At 39.9% G+C, this 20,885-nt stretch overlaps 1 protein-coding gene across 3 annotated transcripts in view; it reads right to left on the reverse strand.

Annotated features, from left to right (window-relative positions):
- Window positions 1-20,885, reverse strand: part of b4galt2 (UDP-Gal:betaGlcNAc beta 1,4- galactosyltransferase, polypeptide 2) — a 95,942-nt gene that overhangs the window by 65,902 nt on the left and 9,155 nt on the right. For 2 of the 3 annotated variants that reach the window (XM_077517162.1, XM_077517163.1), the window contains exon 2: window positions 6,910-7,678. In XM_077517162.1, the coding sequence (XP_077373288.1) occupies window positions 6,910-7,243 (334 nt within the window). In that variant the 5' untranslated portion in view covers window positions 7,244-7,678. The remainder of the gene's footprint in view (window positions 1-6,909; window positions 7,679-20,885) is intronic. The other variant, XM_077517172.1, reaches the window with a different exon arrangement.

Here is a 20,885-nt window from a genome sequence, read left to right on the forward strand (position 1 = left end):
AATCTTTATTTCAGACTCAAAGAAGGGCCATAGAATAACATACTATACTTCCTTAATAATACTAAGACACTTTTGATGCAAACAGTGTGGCCTGTTTCATCCTCCATTTTGCCCTTTTCCGTCCTCCATTTACAGATTCAAAAAAGAATAAGTGCCTCCCTCTAACAGACATTTTCACACTAGCATAGAAACAAAACGATGAAATGTAATTAACTCAGTTCACAGATGAGGTTTACACACAAACATTAAAGAGCTTTTTTACGACCCTGGGAACCATTTTAAATTGTGACAAAAAGCCTCCTTTAAAGAGGTAACTGCTGAGCCGGTTTCAACTGTGCTGCTAACTAAAACAGCAGCACCTACTGAGGCATGGAAACAGTCTCGTGGATGATTTTAAAGTGGAACTCAACATTAAACATTTATTGACAATAATATATGTGACCTCACTAGTCTAAACATGGCATTTGTGGAATATGAGTTTTGAAGCAAAATCCAGCAGGCCCAGGTGTGCAGCTTCAGAAAACAGGTGAGCTGTGATTGGTCGTTGCCAGAGCCCTGAGCAACAGTGATGTCATCTTCACTCGACAGCAAGTGGCAAAATGGCTGCCCCTGAGATAGATAAAAACGGCAGGATTTTGCTGCACAACTCGTATTCCTCTAACGCAATATTAACCAGAACACCATATTTAGATTAGTGGGGGTGCATAGAACATATTATTGTCAAAAAATAAATCAATAAAATAGGGGTTGTCTTCCCGTTTAAGTGCAACCCCCGAACAAAATTAGAGAGGATCTCACTTGTCGTGGTGAACAACAATTTGTGTAACATCGCCCGCTATACTCTGACATATGGTTGCTCCGTAATGTTGTGTGCACCTCCATGCACATAATACATGTAATATTGTGTATTATTTAGTCCCAAATTACTTCCAAAACCCCATCTGTAGTTTAGCAAACAGTCCCCAAAATGTGGTATTTATGATTCAGTTGGCAGTTATTTTTCTACTAGTTCATTTAGGATCTGGCTTACACGCATGGGATTGGCTGTTTGGGGAATCAGAGGGACACACTGCACGCACACAAACACATCTAGAAACACACACACTTGGCTGCAGGAGATCACCAGCTGACAGGTGCTGCCTCTATGAGTGGCTCGCATCCACCCATTATGTAGTGTGTGTGTGCGTGCGTGCGTATGTCCCTCCGAGTCCCGACCAGCCCACCCCCTCACCTCTCCACCTGCACTTCCTTCCTTTTCTGTCCAGTCGTCTTGACTTTCCCACCATCCTTCTAAGACGCAACCCCGCTCCTCTCGGTCTCACAAGACCGAGATGAGCTACAAGAGCACACCTGGGCCTGCCATGAATACCAAAACATTTCGAGTGCCTGGCACCCCGAACGGTTTGAGAGTGCCGAGACCTCTTCGGCTGAAGGCTTCATCCTTCTCAGAAGTGCACGATCAAATGAGAAGAGCAATTAGGTGAGAAAGTAAAGAGCGTTTGAGGCAAGAAAGCAAAGTGCAGCAGTTACTGGATTTTCAGTGCATTTAATGCAACAACAATACAGTTACTATCAATTATATATACAGATGTTGATTATGGAACGACTGCTGGAAGTTCTGTAATTAGGTCATGTTTTATTGGTTTTAATTGGCTACTACTGTGTTTTAATTATAACGATTTTTTTTTTTTTTACAGTTTTAATTATAATGATTCATTTCTTCAATCTTTTTAATCCACTCGAAACCTTGAAAGGTGCCATGTAAATGTATAGGTTATTTATTATGATTATTCCACCAAAGAATATCAGAATAATTAATACCAAAAGGTCTAAATGCATGACTGTGCATGTGTGCGTGCGTGCGTGCGTGAGTGCGTGCAAGATGAAGAATGAAGAATTCATGAATGTTTGACACAACGTAAAGACTGGATGGTGATTGTGTGGATAAAAAATAAAAATTAATACTGTACTGATGGCATTAAAAAAAAAAAAGTTTTAAAAAACTAACAACTAAAGTCAAATTTATTTAGAATTTTTTTTTCATATTAATATTTTATAAATATTTCAAAATAAAAATTAATACTGTACTGATTGCATTAAAAGTTTTTAAAAAATTGACAAAGTCAAATTTATTTAGAATTATTTTTACATATTTTATATATATTTCAAATAAAAGAGTAAGTAAAATTCCAATGTATAAATAATCAAATGAAATAAATGATATAAAATAAATAAAACAAATTTACTGAGAACAAGCATTTAATATCTATATACTTCCCCAGTTTTATTTTTAATATTTTGCCACTGAATACGCTTTTTGTTTTAATATTTCATTTTTATTATTTTTTATGTTTGGTGTCCATGCCTGTCTTTTACACTTGCTATAGTATACAGTATGGTATATTAAATGTATTTCATTTTATAAGACTGTAATAGTTTGCTTTTATCTTTTTTTTTTCATTCACATATCACCACGAGTGTTTTAATACTGTACATATCACAGTTGTGATTGAGTCCAAGGCGCAACAATTTATTCATTTGATTATTATAGTTCCACAAGTGCTTCAATGCTACCGCTAGCTGTTAGCTGTTGAGCTAGGTAGCTAGCTGCTTGTGACTTGAGGATAACTTTATGGTATATTCTTGCGTGTTATTTTAATTAAAGCCACTAATTTTTGCCATCTTTATGCTCGACTGCAAGATATCAACACCATATGCAATTTTTTGGTGGTGTCCGTGTTCTTGTTTAATGCTTCGTAATGAAATAGCTTGCCAAATAGCTAGCGGTAATGTGCTACATTACCATTACTGTACTTCGCCTTGATCATCATCATCACCCAGCGAACCTTGCAATTAAGGCCAATTTGTCTTACACATACTTATGGTCACAAAACATTAAATCATATCTACTGCATTTTTTTTAATGATTAGCTAGCAGTGCAAAGTAGCTAGCTAGTCCACACTTAAGTTGCCATTAATCCACTCCATCAGGAATTTCGTGATAACCCCGAAGAGCCAGATCATTCCAGGCCGTCTGAAATTGTCCTTCAAAATGATTCTTGTTTTGACAAACAACAATTATCCCGTTGTGGAGAACTGTAACCAGTTGTGCACGGAAGCTTTGCAACAGCAAAAGTATCATGATCACAGCACCACAATCAAAGGATTTAACCTTGAAAGAGTCGCAGGTTTGCAGAAACGTCTACTGCAAATGTCTGCATCAACACGCGGCGGGGCGTCCGAACACGCTCGCCGGATGCGGGCGTGTCGGGAGAGACGCGGCGGGGGGGGGGAGTCGCGGCGAAAGAAAAGAGCAGCAGGTGATGTCTGCCGAGGTAAGCGACGCCTTTCACGGCCCCCCGCTGCTTGTCTGATGCACGCCGCTTACAAAAAAAAGAACCTTCTCCGGGCTCCTCGCGGAAAACACACCGCCGTCTTCTTTTGATGCCAAAGTCGAAAATGAAAGAAAACCAGCTAAATCTGCAGTAAACATAATCAAACATTTTTTGATTCCACGTGAAGCTTGGGCCGCTATCATCAATGAAAACACAGTTTTTGGCAAGCGTCTATACTGCTGTGAGGTCTCGCTGTGGGAACGAAGGAGCACTATGCTTGATATTAAATCCATTTTATGTTGCGGGCCGGCCAGAAAACTACACTTGCTCTGCTGCTAATTGGTAAAAGACTGGAGGGGTTTATATAGTTCCAATCTATAAAAAAAACGAACACTGGCAGCTGAAGAAAGAGAAGAAATCAAGGTTTCCTCTTGCCTCTTCGTAACTCTAATCTGCTCTTCATAAGTGTAGTAAATATAAGTAATAAATTTCACTGAGATGCTTGGAAAGTTACGAAACATTTGTCCGACATTAGTTGGACATTTCTATCCTAACAGGACAAAGTCTCAACAATCCATGCCCGAAATTAAACAGTGTCTCCTCGTGGTTTGAACAAGAATAACATTCAACCATTTACATTTTATATTTTTTCTTTCGAAATTCTCCTATGCCCTAAATCAGGAGTTTACCTTTTTTTTTTTTTTTTCCTTTTTACCTTTGGGCCCAAATTTTCCTGGGGCGCATTCCGAAATGATGATTTATGTTGACTTCGTATTGTTTGTATTCAATCACTAAATTAAATCTAGTTAAGGTTTATAAAATCATTATCAAATAATACAGTGTGGTCATCAATGACATTTATCTATGTGCAAACACTAACACCCAAAAAAGATGCGCAACAAGCAAAGAATTCCGTAATCAACTTGTCCGTTTTTGTGTGCAAACGATGCAGTGTAACCAGATTGATAATTTTGATTCACTCAAGGGAATTCTTCACATCGTCAATCTGGCACTGCTCCACGATGATTAGCTCGGGAAAGGCGGGACATTCTGAACAATACTTCGAGCTGATTGGATGATGCGCCATCTTTGCACGTTTATTTTGACCAATCATAGCAACGGATGAAAATGTCATCTTTGGTCTCGTCTTAGGGGGATAAAAAATAAGCATGAACATCTTTACTAGATAGAAATGCACGAAGCGCGTCTCGCTGTTCCACATTCAACAAGGAAACAGTGAGTAATTCTGTGAGAACAGAATTAATTGCAGCATGTCTATATGTTAGGTTTGTTCATTTCCCCCCAGCGTCGGCGCTTCCTGGTTTCGTCACAGCTGCATGTCCCACCCTAAACAACGCCTGATTGGTCCGACCTAAAACGAACGGATCAGCTGAAGCAGTACAAGATGGATTCTCTAGTATTTGTGAACAAATACCACAAAGATTCAGCTTAGTGGCAAGGTTAGCGGCAGTGTGGACATTTTTTTTTCCAACACGGGGAGAGGTGAAAATATTCAGTTTTAAAGATAACCTGTTACATGTGTACAAAGCCTCAATTGAGCGGCCCTCAGTTACAAAACTGAAATTACGTTGCAGCCCACTAGATGGTGCTCGCGGCCCAACCCCAATGGTTAAGAATCACTGCCCTGGATATGAAACATAAAACCTAAATAAGGAGATAATAAGGCAACTACAGGACAAATCTTCCATTTTTTTTAAGAGCTCATGATAATGAACAGCAATCACACTTCTGAGCTAATATGTGTTTGAATATTTTCAAGGGCAGGGTTTACGAAATTGAATAGCCTACACAATGCAGACGTTAGTTTCAGTAGCATTTAAAAAAAGTCATTTCTATACAGGGAGTCCTCGAGTTACGCCGGAGTTCCGTTCCTATGCAAGCGATGTAACCCGAATTTCCACCGAAGTGGAATTTCCCCATTAAAGTCAATATTTACATCAAAATAATTTGCATTAAAAAATCTAAAATACATTAAAATAAAAAAAATATATAAAAAGTTGCTGTCCGATTGAAGCCCAAGTCTTTGCCGATGTTCGTCTGTGTCTCTCCTTTCTGTGATCTTTTTATGATGTTTAGCTTTGTTTCCATGGGAATTGCTTTTCTTTTGGCTGGAGCATTGATAGTAGAAGACGTAGCTTTCTTCTTCTTTGGGGCCATGATGTGGAAAAAAAAGAGGGCACACAAGCGCTAGCACTAGCTAAGGGCTAAATAGCGAACAAGGGGAAAACACTGCAAGCTATATGGCGGACAAGGAGCCAAAATGGCAGACGGGGCCAAAATGGTGTAGCGGCGCAACCGTAAAGTCGCAACCGCCTTAGGCCGAATGTGCCTTAACTCAAGAACTCCCTGTATTTGTTTTCAATATATTACTTAATTATTATACTTTCTTTAAATCCCCCAAAGCAGGTCGAGCCTTGCTATTTATGATTTTTTTTTGTCTCAATGTAACATACTATTCCCAACAAATACAAATACCACAACATTAAATTACTAATAGAAAAATGATCAGCCAAACATGCGTTGGACCATTATTTACACACTATATTATACACGATAATGTGTCTTTTATGTATTGTGGTGCAATTTGCCACTTTCTTTATCTGCTATCTGACTTCAGTTTTGACTTCGCCTCCTGACGCTGTGTTAAGTCTGGACGCTCGGACAGAGCGTATTGTTTGGCTGTCGTGTTGGCTGCCCAGCAAGGCTCCATGTTCATTACTCAGTCTACCAAAAGCACTTTATTTGCTGATTTTGAAACAAACCTGCTGGCCGAAATAAAAAGAGCCCCCTAGCGGCCAACCGAGAAATTTCCCGGTCGTCCCGCCGGGCCAGACCAGGCCTGACAAAGGCTGAATTTAAAAAACTGCTAACATGACATTGACAGTTAACTCTTTTACTGCCACACGTTATCAAGAAACAACCCCCAATGCCAGCGGATTTCGAGCATTTGAACTCATTTTTCGAAGCAAACAGAATATTGTGTCCTTTTACTACATATACAACATGGGTACCACATGAAAGATGGCATTCCATTCCTTCATTAGATAAAAAGTATGTTTCTACCTTATTCTGTTCTTTAGTAATCACCATTTGAAAATAGGTCATTTGAGTGATACTGAGCGAAAATTGAAAAGAAAAGATACATTTTCTCCACAACAGTGACTTTGATACTAATATTTTTTGTTTAGTGACGCTCCGTCAAATTAGGTTTAATGTTACAAAGGCTTTGATTATTCACGTCAGCCTTGAAAACGTTCTATTTCATCAAATTGCGTCATGTTTCATTGTAATTCGCAGCTCTAGTTAGGGCCCAAGCAGCTACCGCTGATATTTGCTGGCCATAGTTAGTGGGTGTTTTTGATTTCACAACTCATTGACCCGGCTGCGCTGCACTTGGATGTTGCACTGATCACCGATATATTCACACAAAAAAAAAAAAAAAAAAGTAGTTGACGTCACTTAACGTTTATGGCGGCATACATCGTGATTACTAAACGTTATTAAACGTTTTTGGCGGTCAAAGAGTTAAGAGTATAGGGAATTCTTGACTCACCCAAGCCAGGAGGATTTTCAGGACATGGCGGCAGAGGCTTGGGCGCAGGCGTCCGATTGGCTTGGGGCTGCGCGGTGGGCCCCACCTGCTCGGCGGCGGCCAGGTAGCTAGCCACTGTAGCACTGGACCTGGAGATGTTGTAGAAGTAAAAATGATGCCCGCTGGCGTTGTTCCGGGAGCCGTTGCGCCCGTTGTTGAAGCGGCTGAAGAGGTCGAAGCGCTGCGAGTAGACGTCGAAGTAAAGGATCATCATGATAAGAAAATGGAGCAGGCAGAGGAACAGGACACCCTTGCAGATGCGCTCCAGAGTTCGGCCCAACATCAGCCGGGTCATGGCCGAGGACGACGAGCGACCGTTGGCGTGGCGCGGCTACAGTCATGCGCTCATCGCGACGGCCTTGAGGTCGATATCCCAATGTACTAGAATACTAAAGAAGATGCAGTTCACCACAAACGCATTGGTCATGGGAAGGACGGGCGGCTCCAAAGCAATTCTCAGCAATCCCGACACTTCCCTGCATGACTGCCAATCTAACAAACCTTGATCAGAATTGATTCCAGACGAACTTCGACGCGCTCAGCCAACGATGATAAGCGTTATCTTAGATATAAGGCAATGTGATATGTGCTCCTGCTCCAATGGCAGCTGTCGGCCATTCAGATGAATAAAAACATCGTCACAGGGTCCCGGCAACCGGTCAGCCCGTTGGTGACCGATGCCGTCTGGGATCGTGGTCACGTGGACCTTCTGGATGGTGGTCTCAGGCACCTAGAGGGAGAAAAAGTAAAACAGTCAAATCAAACGATAAGAATCTCACTTGCTTTTCAACTCATTTGTTCCCAAAAACGTATAAATGCGTTCTATTTTAAATGTTTTAAGTGTCCCAAAGATGTATTTATACATTATTATTATTTTATTTATTTTTTTTTATGCTAGAGCATACAGAAGGCTTTGATGCAGCTTCTCAACTGCAAAGAACGCTTGAAGAAATGGTAGTTATTACACAAACGGCCAGCAGGTGGCAGCAGAGCAAACGAGATCAAGCAGGACCATGTAGAAAAAAAAAGCTCAATTACTATTCTAAATAGATTTGTGAATAATGATGCAACTTAGCTATATTCTAATGCTAATGGGGTAGTTGCCCCAAGTTCTAACTTCCGGATTTCCACACATCAGCACCGTTTCCGGCCACTGCTGGCCGTGTTCCAACACTGCTAACTTTATATGTCCTAATATTTACCATTTTCTTTATCATAATAACGGAACCCAGCTAACAGTGGCCCAAGAAATATATCATTCTCTTCAATGCAGCTGATCTCGTTAAAAAAAAAAAAAAAAGAAAGAAATCGGACCCCTTTATTATCGTATATATGTACTTGGTTAAAATAAGTGCTTGGGTTTTGGTAAAAAGCAATTAAAAAAAAAAAAACTTTTAAGACACTTTCTCAAGTGTCCTCCCCCACATCCAGAATCTAATTTCCCCCACATACAAAGCCCATCTTTACAAAGAAAGCGTCTCCACTGCCCATTCATTACTCGTTCAGCTAGCCTGCTGGCAGTGGCAGACAAAAAAAGGTCAGTGGAAATGATTCCTCCTCGACAAAACAAGGATGAGAACAATGGTATCCCCGCAGTTGTTGTTGTTGTAAGGTAAAAACGAGCTTTCCTCTTCTTCCAAACTCCACACTGCTGGCTTGTTTGTCTCTCAGCAGGAGAAACCTCTTCATTAAAAACTTGGTCGAGAAGCGGAGGAATGAAGTCATTAAATGTACTACGGTGAAAACAACTTTTCCAGAGGTCCTCATGATGATGAAGCCCGCATTCGTGTCATCATTTGATCGCATACAAGTGCTGTTAAAGATGCACCACATGTAAACAGATGCAACCACAGGTCACATGATGTGATTTAAAGTGTGAAAATGTATTTCAATTCACAATTTTGAATATTTCTCATTCAGATAACATCATTGTAAATAGAAAACTTATCAAGTGATGTGCTTTTTTTTCTAACATCTTGTATTTGTTGGCATTTCGCTTTGTTCCACACAACAGTTGCATTACAATCCTTTTATTAGCCCCACGAAAAGGTCAGCAGGGAATTTCACGGAGAGAATTCTTTTAACTTACTGTAACTCTCTGTTTTGACTCTTTTTAATCTTTTTAATCCATTAATACAAAAATGAAGTGCAGTCTCGCGCGAAGAATTCACTCACATATGTTTGTGCAACGGATCTGATTGATTTTCCAACTCCGAAGTAGCTTCAGCTTGGTTGTATCACTCTAGCACAGGGGTGTCCAAACTTTTTCATTTGAGGGCCACATACAGAAAATCCGAAGGATGCAAGGGCCATATAATGTTATGAAGATAAATTGTGTTTAGTCCGAAAAATTGTACAAATAATCTACTTGTGCTTTTGCATATTTTGAAAAATGCTACAGTGTATATAAACAATTTTATTTGTAATATGGCAGTAGGGTTATTATAGTTTAGAATTTAGAATTTTTCATTTTAGTTAGTTTTTATTAGTTTTCAGGGTGGTTCTGTTAGTTTTTTATTAGTTTTAGTTCTTTATGAAATGCTTAGTTTTAGTTTAGTTTTAGTTAGTTTTTTTTATGTATTACTTGTGCACAATATATAAAAAACACCATGGGAGCAATGTCATCTGGAGGTGCTTTTCTATTGGCTGCTGCTAGATGACGTCACTTCTGTGTGACATACTTTCAAACATCATTATTCCGGTTAAAATCAAAATAAATCTACTAAAAATCACACCAAAGACTAAAATGAAGTACATTTTTGCTATAATTATAATTTTAGTTAGTTTTGCAAACATAAAATGTAATTTCAGTTAGTGTTCGTTTTTTTAAAAAGCATTTTCGTTTTTATTTTATTTCGTGAAATTGTTTTTTGAATTTTAGTTTTAGTTATTTCATTAGTTTTAGTTAACTAAAATAACCTTTAATAGAACCCGTGTTTTCCGACACCCTCCCTTCTTCCTTTGACCATCTCCAAACATTTTTGTTTTTATTTTATTTGAACTGAGTCAAATGCCATTTTTAGCATATGTCGCGGGCCACTAAAAAATGGACGGCGGGCCGCAAATGGCCCCCGGGCCGTAGTTTGGAAACCACTGCTCTAACTCGTACAAACAAAGCAGCTGAGCAACTCGGTGAATCTTGGCTCAGGCTTTCCTGTTAGGAATCTTTGTTTTTGACAATTCTCAAGCCCTGTTTCTCAGCCCCGGTCCTCGAGTACGCCTATGCAGCCTGTTTTCCATGTCTCTTTCGGAAACACACCTGAGGATCGTTATCAGGCTTCATGCGAGCTTGCTGATTAGCTAATCGTTTGAAACACCTGGGTTGGCTGCGGGAGAGATGGAAAACAGGCTGGATAGGAGTACTTGAGGACCGCGGTTGAGGACCGCTGCTCTAAATCGTTCAGCTAAAACTTCATAATGGAGCAACTATATTGTTTGAAAGTGGAGCAGAAAAATTATTCTGTCAAATTGAGAGTTTAAGACAGTAAGGAAGGATGGATTTCATAATGAAACAAATGGCTGTGGTTCATATTCTCCAAAGGGTCCAAAAGGTCTTTTCTTAAATGCCGCATGCATTTTAAATAAAACGCCAAGATTATACAATTCATGTGGAAATGAAGCTTGAGGCATAGGCTGTCATGTCAAACACATTTACAATGGAAATGAAATCGTTCAGACCATTATTTGGTAGCCACTAAAGTGAATTGACATGTTGTTAGTGTAATTGGCTGCTATTTTTAACTTGCTGTCAAAATATGAATAAAAAAATACAACTGTGCAGATTTTTTTTTTTAAATCCAGGTCATAGTAATAAAGGTTGAATCAAGTCAACTGGACTTCTGGTTTGTTCAATTTGTTGTTGTTTTTTTTGCTTGTGTGCTGAAAACAAAAATGACTTGGGCAGTAGTTGCATGTTCTCAATATGATTCAGTGACATTAAAGATGTTAATTAAATTAACATGACAGTGTCAATCTAAAGTGAGCATAGTCCTTGTAAAAGCTGAATTTGTGATACAGTGGGCCACCATATATATACTGTGGATATGTACTATTCATCGGGGTGGGAACCTCTGGGTACCTCACGAAACGATACGATACGCGATACAAGGCTCACGATAACGATTATCTCGCGATATGCCGATACCACAATTAATCGATATATTGGTCAGGTAATAAATCCACGATAATCTATGAAAAAACTAATCATAAAATAAATAATAATAATAATGAATAATTAAAAATAATTCATAAAATAATAAAAATCTAAATTAATAATATATGTATATATATATATATATATATATACATATATATATATATATAATACAAAATAATAATACAATAAATAATATAATAATAATAATAATAATAATAATAATAAACTAAGCTGATGCGTCTTCTTTGCCTGAAGACTTCCATCCATTTCCCCACCACTCTTACGAGGCACTCCCCCTAGTGGCCTGCCAAGTAATTGCTCAAGAAGTCATGATCAATGGAGCCGTTAAGAGTGGCTGTTTATTAATGACAAATATCACGATACTTGCGTAGGCAAAGTATCACGATTTATCGCGATATTGATATATCGTCACACTCCTAACGCAATTCATGGATTGTTTTTTTTTTTCCTATACGTTTTTGGCTTCTTCTTTTTTTTGCAGATTTGTGAAAAAATAAAAAATAAAACTTATATTGAATGTTAATCTGCATTTTTAAAGACTCAGTTTTTACAAATATGAACTCACTCAAAATTGTAATATTAATGACTTACTGTTTTTCCTGAATATAATTTCAAATTTGCAAAAAAAATAAAAATAAAATAAATAAATAAATATTATGCCTACTCACATTGACATACAGGGCAGTATCAGACCTACTGTAAGAGCCATTAAGACATGTCTGACATCTAGTGGTGAATGGTGATATTACAAATTAAAATTACTTTGAGCCCTTGTTAGTCGCAATTCTGCACCTGCAGATTTGCATATTCATGGATTTTTTCTTTTTATTCAATATATGTTTATTTGTTTTCTCTGTTCTTCTCTTCTTCTATAGGATTTTTATCCTCGTGGAAAATATACAATGAATGTTATTATTCATTATTAATAATTATTTTGGCGATAACCGAAGAGCCATAATTGGCCCATTTCATCGGATGGCCTATTAATCAGTCAGCTCTGATATATACCTAAATAAGTGCCCTATGAGTGAAGTAGCCAGATTATGCATTTGAATGTCAATAAAAACTTTGCAAAAGATTGAGAGCCAATATGAAGCCAAAGTTGTTGTTTTTTTTTATATATTTTTTCAACTACACGCAGTAACAAAAAAAGATGGCCTCTCCAAGTGTTTAACTTTATCTCCTTTTATGCAGCTGCGGTATTCACATTTAAATAACTCGCCAGGGCTCCATCGTGACGTTGACACAATTGCGTCGGCGACTCTCTCGACGGCGTGTATTCTCTAAAACTTAAGTGCAATGTTATGTCTAGGAAGGGGCACGGCGCAGCAGATCTCAGAAGGCGAAAAGGATTAAGCGATGGTGTGTGCATATACACTGTATGTGTGCGTGTAGGCGTGTGTGTGTGAATCAAATCAGTCGAGTGCAGTCGCTCGCTCGGGTCAAGGCTTTAAATTGGAGAGTTTAATTCAAGCTGAAGGAGCGTCGGAAAGGAAATGTTTCATGCAGTTCTCTCATCATTTCTGCTCTTGTCACATAAATGTAATAGATGCCTCGCGCGCAGCTGCAATATTTTATCCCAAGCCAACACACACACACGCACACACGCAAATTTGATCACCAGTAAAAATGAGAACGTAAAGAGCTGGAATGACACGTTATAGAAATTATTTCACATTCACATTCTATGTCAATCTACATTAGGGCCCCGACCGATTAATCGGCCGCCGATTATAATCGGCCGATTATTGGCCTTCAAACATCGGCCAAAACAATCGGCCAATTGGCCCAATGATTACCGTTATCGAAGAAAACCGAAGTTTCCAACGCTGTGAAACTACCTTGAATGCACCATTTTGCTTGCGTAGCATTACTGACAAGCAAGTGTGTAAGCGTATGTTATTCTGCTTATTCTGTTGTCCCAAAGCGTCCTTTAATGACACCGCAGTTGGAGTTAACTGTAAAACTAAATAACCAATGTTAAGAATCACATCCACTGTATATTTAATACAAAACTTGCTTCGTTTTTAAAACATCGCTAGCCTAAATTAAACAGAAAGTTAGCAAATGCTAACAGGAAGTTAGCATCGACTTCGGGAGTGTTTTTTTTTTCCTCCAAAAAGCGCATATTCACACCATAACCACAGATGAGATAATACTACTCAAAGGCACAAATTCTTCCCAATGTGTGAAAAACGATTATTATTTTAATAGAATGCAATTGCAACTTTCTTCTGTACTCACTTTAAGTGTGTACGCCATGGATGCACGGCACCACACTGCCCCCAAGAGGCCAAAATGCACATGAACAGTCCATATTTATTCTTACTGGGGGGGGTTTTCAGTTGCTATTGTTTTAGTTTATTCTATTCTTATTTTAATTTATTATTGTTTTTATTTTGTCAGTCCTTTCAAGTATGCATTATATATATATATATATATATATATATATATATATATATATATATATATATATATAATAAATAATTGGCAAATTAATCGGTAATCGGTCATTTTTTCTGCCAAAAATCGGTATCGGCATCAACCTCAAAAAATGCATATCAGGCGGGCCCTAATCTACATATCAATTACATATATTATATGGACGCATACTAGGGGTGTTAAAAAAAAAATCAATTCGGCGATATATCGCGATACTACATCGCGCAATTCTCGAATCGATTCAATAAAAAAAAAAATCGATTTTTTTTTTTTTTTTTTTTTTTTTAAGAGCTCAGAATTGTTCATTCGGTAGTCTTACCGATTCAACGTCTTATCATCATTGCCTTTTGTGTGTGTGTGTGTGTGAATCGATTTTTAAACTTCCATTTTTAATGGAAAAACATTCAACAAAACGTCTGACTTCGGGTTAGGATTCACACCTTGAGCATGGAAGAATGTTATATGAACGGAACATTAAGCCTTAATATTTTATTTTAATGCTGTTCAAACATGAAACAGATTACAACCTCTATAAGACTGAAATTTCAGATAAATAAATAAATAATACATTTTCATATAAATCTTACACTCTACAAGTTTACTGATTAGTATTTTCTAAATTTGAATGAAAAAAATCGCAACAATCGACTTATAAATTCGTATCGGGATTAATCGGTATCGAATCGAATCGTGACCTGTGAATCGTGATACGAATCGAATCGTCAGGTACTAGGCAATTCACACCCCTAACGCATACACACATACAAGTGCACACTTATAGGAGACTTATTAAAGAAAACTGGCTTTAATGGCTTGTATTTAAATAGGTGGGATGTCAGGAGTGTCTGTCTCTCTGTAAATGTAAGCAGACCCACTACACTAAATTACAAGTGTAATTCAGAGGCTTGGTGATGAAGCGCTGTCTTCATGGGTGAAAATACAACCCATGCTGTACCTGCCTTTATGGTTGCTCAATTTGTTCCTCCACACAAGTAATAGCTGCTCACGTCATAGCAACCCCCATAGTCCTGACCCTGGTTGTCATGGCAACAAAAGCTATTTTCGCCAACTTTTTTCCCGCAGTACAGGACTATCCCCACTTCAACTGTTGTTTAGTGTGCAGGGTTTCCCTTCAGTGCTTTATAGGCCTGGCGGAGCGCCAGGCTTTTCTGGACCCACCCACCAAACATCCCCACAACCCCGTCAAAGAACTACTAAATCCACATGTACATCTGTGCTCCTACTCAGATCTATAAAAATGCTCCGATACTAAGACACCAATACTATAAACATATCATGGGGTGTTCATGAAAAATGTAAGGTTTTGATCAAGATTTGATTAAACTCAGACATCACAACTTTGGTAGTGATAATGCCATATTGGCATTATCGTGCATCTTATGAGTACTCAGATGTAAGTACTTGTCCTCATACACTGTCAAAAAAATAAATAAAAAAATAGCATCCTCAAATTATTTATGATAGCCATATGTACAGTGCCCCACATGAATAAGAAAATTGTTGTTGTTTTTCATTTTTAATATAAAATGTTTGCCTTGCTGCACTTTCATCTGGATGTACAGTACTCATGATTTGTAAAACATGAAAACATTATATAAACTTGTTTTGGGAAAAAAAATCCCCTTATCTAGGGTTGCTTTATGAAGAAAATATTAATCACAATTAATTTGGTAATACTAAAATCACAATTAGGAGATTTTTTTTTTTGGTACAAAACAAGAAAATGTTTAAAGATGTAAAAAGTATTAAGACAAATACATTTCTTTGAAACACTAATTATGCAAATTCCTTTTGGACAAAACAAGATTTATTAAATTAGTCATTTTAAAATAAAAAAAAAAGGTGCAAATATATAATTTTAAACAACTCAAAATTAACAATCTTTTATTTTTGTTTACGACTGCCGATTTTGTAATTGTGGAGTGTAATAATTGACTAATTGCACATCCCTCTCCTTATCGTGCTCACTGACAAATGTCATCTGCTGGCAGCCTGGCCCACATTTGTTTAAGAATATTGTAGCATAATATGCCAAAAACATACTGATTCTAAAAGAAAACCCAAAGTTTTCGAGCAAATCTGTAAGAGCATTTTATACTGTAAAAGCATTTTATACTGTAGAGAAGAGAAACTAATTGACAATGTCACAGACACTCTCTGCTGTTACCAGGAGAGCAGAGCCTGCTTTCCAGTGTGGAGCCAACATAAAACTAGCAGCACCTGTAAAACATCTGTATCTTGAATTTTTAATTGGGCTGCAGACATAGCAGTGGACAGACTGCTCATTTGTGCCAGTACATAATTCATAATGTTGGTCAAACATATGCTGGGAGCCAAAAAGGAACAAACCGTGTCCTCGTACTGATATTGAAGGCTTCAATAGTGGCACATTTTAAAGTCAATATTCATGATGTTAGATGTTATTTTTCTTTACAATAACAATGTTCTACGCAGCCCCACTGGTCTAAATATGGTATTCTGGTTCTTATTGCCTGAGTGGAATATGCAAAATCCAGCTATTTGTATCCATCTCAGGGGGCGGCCATTTTGCTAATTGCTGTCGACTAAAGATGACATCAATGTTGCTCAGGTGACAACCAATCACAGATCAGCTTCAGAAAACAGGTGAGCTGTGAGCAACTGTGATGTCATCTTTAGTCGACGGCAAGTGGCAAAATGGCCGCCCCCTGAGATGGATAAAAATGGCTGGATTTTGCTTCATCACTCATATTCCACCAATGTAATAATCAAAATGTCATATTTAAAACTAGTGAGGTCACATATAACAATATTTAAGGTTGACTTCCACTTTAATGATGACATTTTATGCTAATCTCCGCAGTCAATGCAAAATATGGCAAAGCACAACATGAGTAAAGCCCGTGTCCATTGAGGGAGCAAACGGTTGCAAGTGTTAACAAATGAGTTCGTTCAAGGTCCGCTCTCCCGAATCATTACAAACACAAAAAATTGTGGTCATAAATACTGATGAAGTTTAATCTTTAAGATGTCAACCTGGCTTGTGTCATGTCTGGGGTCACGCCAGGGTTAAGTTTGAGTTCATGACCTGTTAAGTTGGGTTCATGACCGACATCAAGTGTCTGTTATGTACTGATGTAACTAGTGTCTGTTTTGAACTGATGTAACTAGCATCTAGTTTCAACTGGTTTTAGGCTATGTGATGTTATGTGATGTCAAGGGCTATGTGATGTCAAGAATTTTTAATCCCTTTACCTGGTCAACAGCCAATCAGATAATTCCATGTCAGTCCTGTTACCCACATGTCGAGCCACGACCAATCAGATCGATTCCTTGTCTATATAAGCCTCCTGAGAAGTGTGTGTCTTTGTCGGATTATTACTTCTGTTACCACTGTACCTCTGTGCAAATCTCTTTGTTTCTCGTCTAGTCAAGTTTGTTCCGCGCCTCTCGATGTGAATAAATAGTTCAAATCTTATTTGTGTCTGTACTTTGGGATCCAACCTTCAGCACATGACAGCTTGTTTCTATCAGACCAATGGATAATCTTCTAGGACAATCTTAGATGTAAGATAGTCAGGTGTTCAGGTTCATTGAAGGCTTGAGTCAAGTCAAGTCATCTTTACTTGAGTGTAAATTGCCCATAGTTGTGAATGCGAATGTGATGAGGCCAGGGTTTTTCCTGTGTACAAAATTCTCAGGCGGCCACCTCTACCTAATTAGCTTGACACCTCCAGCCTGAGCCACTTATGTCGCTCAACACAGCGCTCCAGCTGTGTTGGTTGAGCTCGGCAGGAACGTATTTTAACTGCAGTTGCAGTGTTGCGCCATTATGGAGGCGCTATATCAACAGTAGTGCACCGGAAAGATTCTGAAGCAACAACCGAAGAAGACACAGCTTTCTTTTGTTTTGTTTTTTTAACTTTAATGTACCAAAAAAGAAATTGATGATGGATCCTGGTTGCTCGGGAGAGGTGGCACGCTCCAGCCATTGCCAAAGTCATAAAAACACAGTATATACAATAAACATAGTGTTTTACAACAACGCTGAACTATATTTACAAGTTAATATGTACGAGTGGATGAATTTTTAATGATTGTAGTTAAAAAATGGCATAAAAATAAATGGCAAATTTGTATTCATATAATTTTTAATTTCCCATCACAGAGTGATACTACCTCTGCCTTAGTTTGAACCAGGAAAAACCCTGAATGAGGCCTCACCCCGGGTTTTCACCGGATGCGGTTGCGGTGCGGTTGCGGTGCGTCTTGACTGCGTGCTCCGGACGGGTCAATTTTTTTGTCAATCCACACCGGCTCCGCACAGCTGCGGTCCGGCAGCTCCGTCGCCGCCCACTTCCCAACGTGTCTCGCGGGACCGCGCGCGCGCGATCATGTGGCATTTCACAACGACAAACATACAGAAAGTCTGTGCTCAACAGAGAAGCAGAAAGAGAGGTGGACTTCTTTTGATTTAACCTTTTCTTCTTCTTCTGCTATGAGATTCCATGCAGCATCCTTTTTTTGGTTGTCCTTATAAAAAGGATGTGCCGTGTCATATATTATTTTGTGGATTTCCACCTCCAATATAAACCTCTCCTCGTCCATGTTCGCTGGTGTCTAAACCGTGAATGAGCACATGGCCCGGCGACGCCCACATCACGTTTTGCTGAAAAGCTTGCGAAATAGGAGCTGGCGAGTGTTTTATTCTGAAAGGTAACCGGAAATTTATTTTGAAACTGCGTCGGTCTTCCTGTCCTGCTCGATGTGTTTTGTGCTAGCTTGCCATTTGCCGGAGGCCTACCGCTGCGGCGTCCGGCAAAAATAGAATATAGGTCTATCCTTGCGGAAGGGCTGCGGCACGCCGCAGCTGAGACGCAGTCGACACGCAACGCACCCGCAAGCGGTGTAAACTGCACCATTCGAATGAATGGAATCTAATTGCTTGCGTCGCCGGAACGCACCGCAACCGCACCGCAACCGCATCCGGTGAAAACCCGGGGTCAATCGATCGTGACAGTGTACCTTAGGTCAATTTTCTTGACGCCGTCCCCTGTGGTCGGGCGGGGGTGGTTCTGCCCCCCCGTTGTCTGCTCGGTGGCGGTTGCGTCTTGGCCGCTCCCTGGGCCCCCTGTGGGGTGCGGTGTTGGGGTGCTTCCCCTGGTGCCCGGGGCGGTGCCGTCCCGGCGCGGTCCGCTGCTCCGTGCCCGGCGGCGCGGTTCGGGGTGGGTGGGCCTCCGGTGTGCCCCGTGGTTCCCTCTCCCCTCCCCCTTCCTCCCCCCCGTCGCCTCTCCCTCCTCGCCTCCTCCCGCCCATCCTCCTCTGCCTCCCGGTCCCTTTTCCCTTGTCGCCCTCCCTCCTCCTCCCCCCAGAGAGCAGTGTACCTAATGATGTGGCCGGTGAGTCTCTTCCCTGAGTGAATTTCGCAGATGTTTTCAGCAGAGCCCTCAGGCTTATTGTATGTCCTCAACTCATGAGGAAGATGACATTTTGTCTCATCCGAGCGAGAACAATCGGGATGTAAAAAAAACAAACAAAAAACAAAAACAAAAACGTTTTAAGGTTTATGGCTCATGCCTGGAGCTTGAGGAGACGTTATTGTAAGAAAATTGCAAAAAGAAAACATTTACCCACATGCAGATAAATTCCTCCTCGCTTGCACTCTCCCTCTCTCACCCCCCGACCCCACCTTGAGTTGCTCCTTATCAAAAATGCATCAGGCAGTCTACACCTGATCGTCTGGAGCACATCTTGCTTGAGGCAAGTTCAGCTCCCCCAAGCCCACAGCAAAACACTGCGGGACAGACGGAAGCAACGGAAGCTTGCTTGCTCTCAACTCTGCTAGCTAGAACAGCCTACAATTGAGGTGGCTAACCAAGTATTGCCATGCAACAGCTATAAAGAAGTGCGATCATGATAAATGACAACATGTAAATAAATATGGGTTTAAAGCTTTTCTTGAATTCAAAATTGAACATTAGCCGGGCTTACTTAAGTCAAGTCAAGTCAAATCAAGTCAAGTCAAGAAGAGTTACTGAAATACTGAAATGTCAGTTCTTTGAAAGCCCACCGGAGGATTACAAGTCTGTCGTGAAAGCGACATCATGACAATAATTGTGTGAGGAGGGGGGGGGTTATGAAAGGGAGGGGGGATTTGGGGGGAGGGTAAAGACGTAATTTTCATGTTGCTTAAGAATTGGGTCATTTTTTTGTTATAAAACAAAAATATGCTGCAGGATTGCAATGACTAAATTTCAGTCAGGCTGTAATATAACTTGACGTCGGGTACGTCACCGCATTTACACACCCACAGCTAAATGTTACCCAGCATGTTGAGGATAGTATGTGGCTGGGGGCAGCCATTTAGTGCAGATCAGTTTAGCAGCATTATAGCACTAACGATAAACTTCTCCAGTGGGGATCTTGTAGCCAACGAACCGTCCGTCCGTTATGTAACCACCGTCACAACCAGTGTGTAACTTCAAATAATGACGTGGCCGATACGCCGCCATTCTTTTTCCTTCCCGGGCGAGCGAGCTTGAGACACGCCGCCGCCCAGATGACATGAATCAGACACATCGGCCGCGCGTTGACCTTTCACTGATCATTAAAGCAAGGAGAGGCCGGTTTACCGTCCGCATCCGTGAATCCCTCATGCGCGCCCGACAAAATGTCACTGACAACAACAACACAGCACCCAAAAGTAACTATGACATCAACTACTGTACTTTATCTTGGTTGTTGGCAGTGGTTTAAAAGTAGAGTATGGCGGTATATTAGGGTCACCTAGTGTGAGAAAAGAAAACAAGGAGAGATTTAAATGTTGAGTAGACGACATTATATGTCATCATGGAGACTTCCAATATTGCCTTGTTTTGTTTTTCTCTCAATAGGTAACCGTGCTGGAGAATCTCTACGAATGCTAGGAACGCCTGTTAAATACAGGATGTACACACTTTAACTTTCTCTCAGTCTACACATTTGTGTTTATGTTCATCTTTGGTGTTGATTTCGTCCTAAACCCCCACCCCCCTAGCCTGTATTTTGCCATTTTGTGTTTGTTTTGTCGCAAACGGGGCCGGGCGAACGTGTCAGCTGCGTGACGTCACTCCTGCGGCAATTTGAAAGCACGCATGGATTATTATTTTTTTTTTTCACTCACTCACTCACAGAAGCTTACGTGTGTGAATGAGTGAGTGAAGAAAAAACAAAATCAGTGCGTGCTTTCAAATTGCTGCGGGAGTGACGTCACACAGCCGACAAGTTCGCCCGGCCCCGTTTGCGACACGCCACCCCCCGCGACACGCCACCCCCCGCT

The sequence above is a fragment of the Festucalex cinctus genome, chromosome 1 (genome assembly GCF_051991245.1).
Source record: "Festucalex cinctus isolate MCC-2025b chromosome 1, RoL_Fcin_1.0, whole genome shotgun sequence".
NCBI classification, from domain to species: Eukaryota; Metazoa; Chordata; class Actinopteri; order Syngnathiformes; family Syngnathidae; genus Festucalex; species Festucalex cinctus.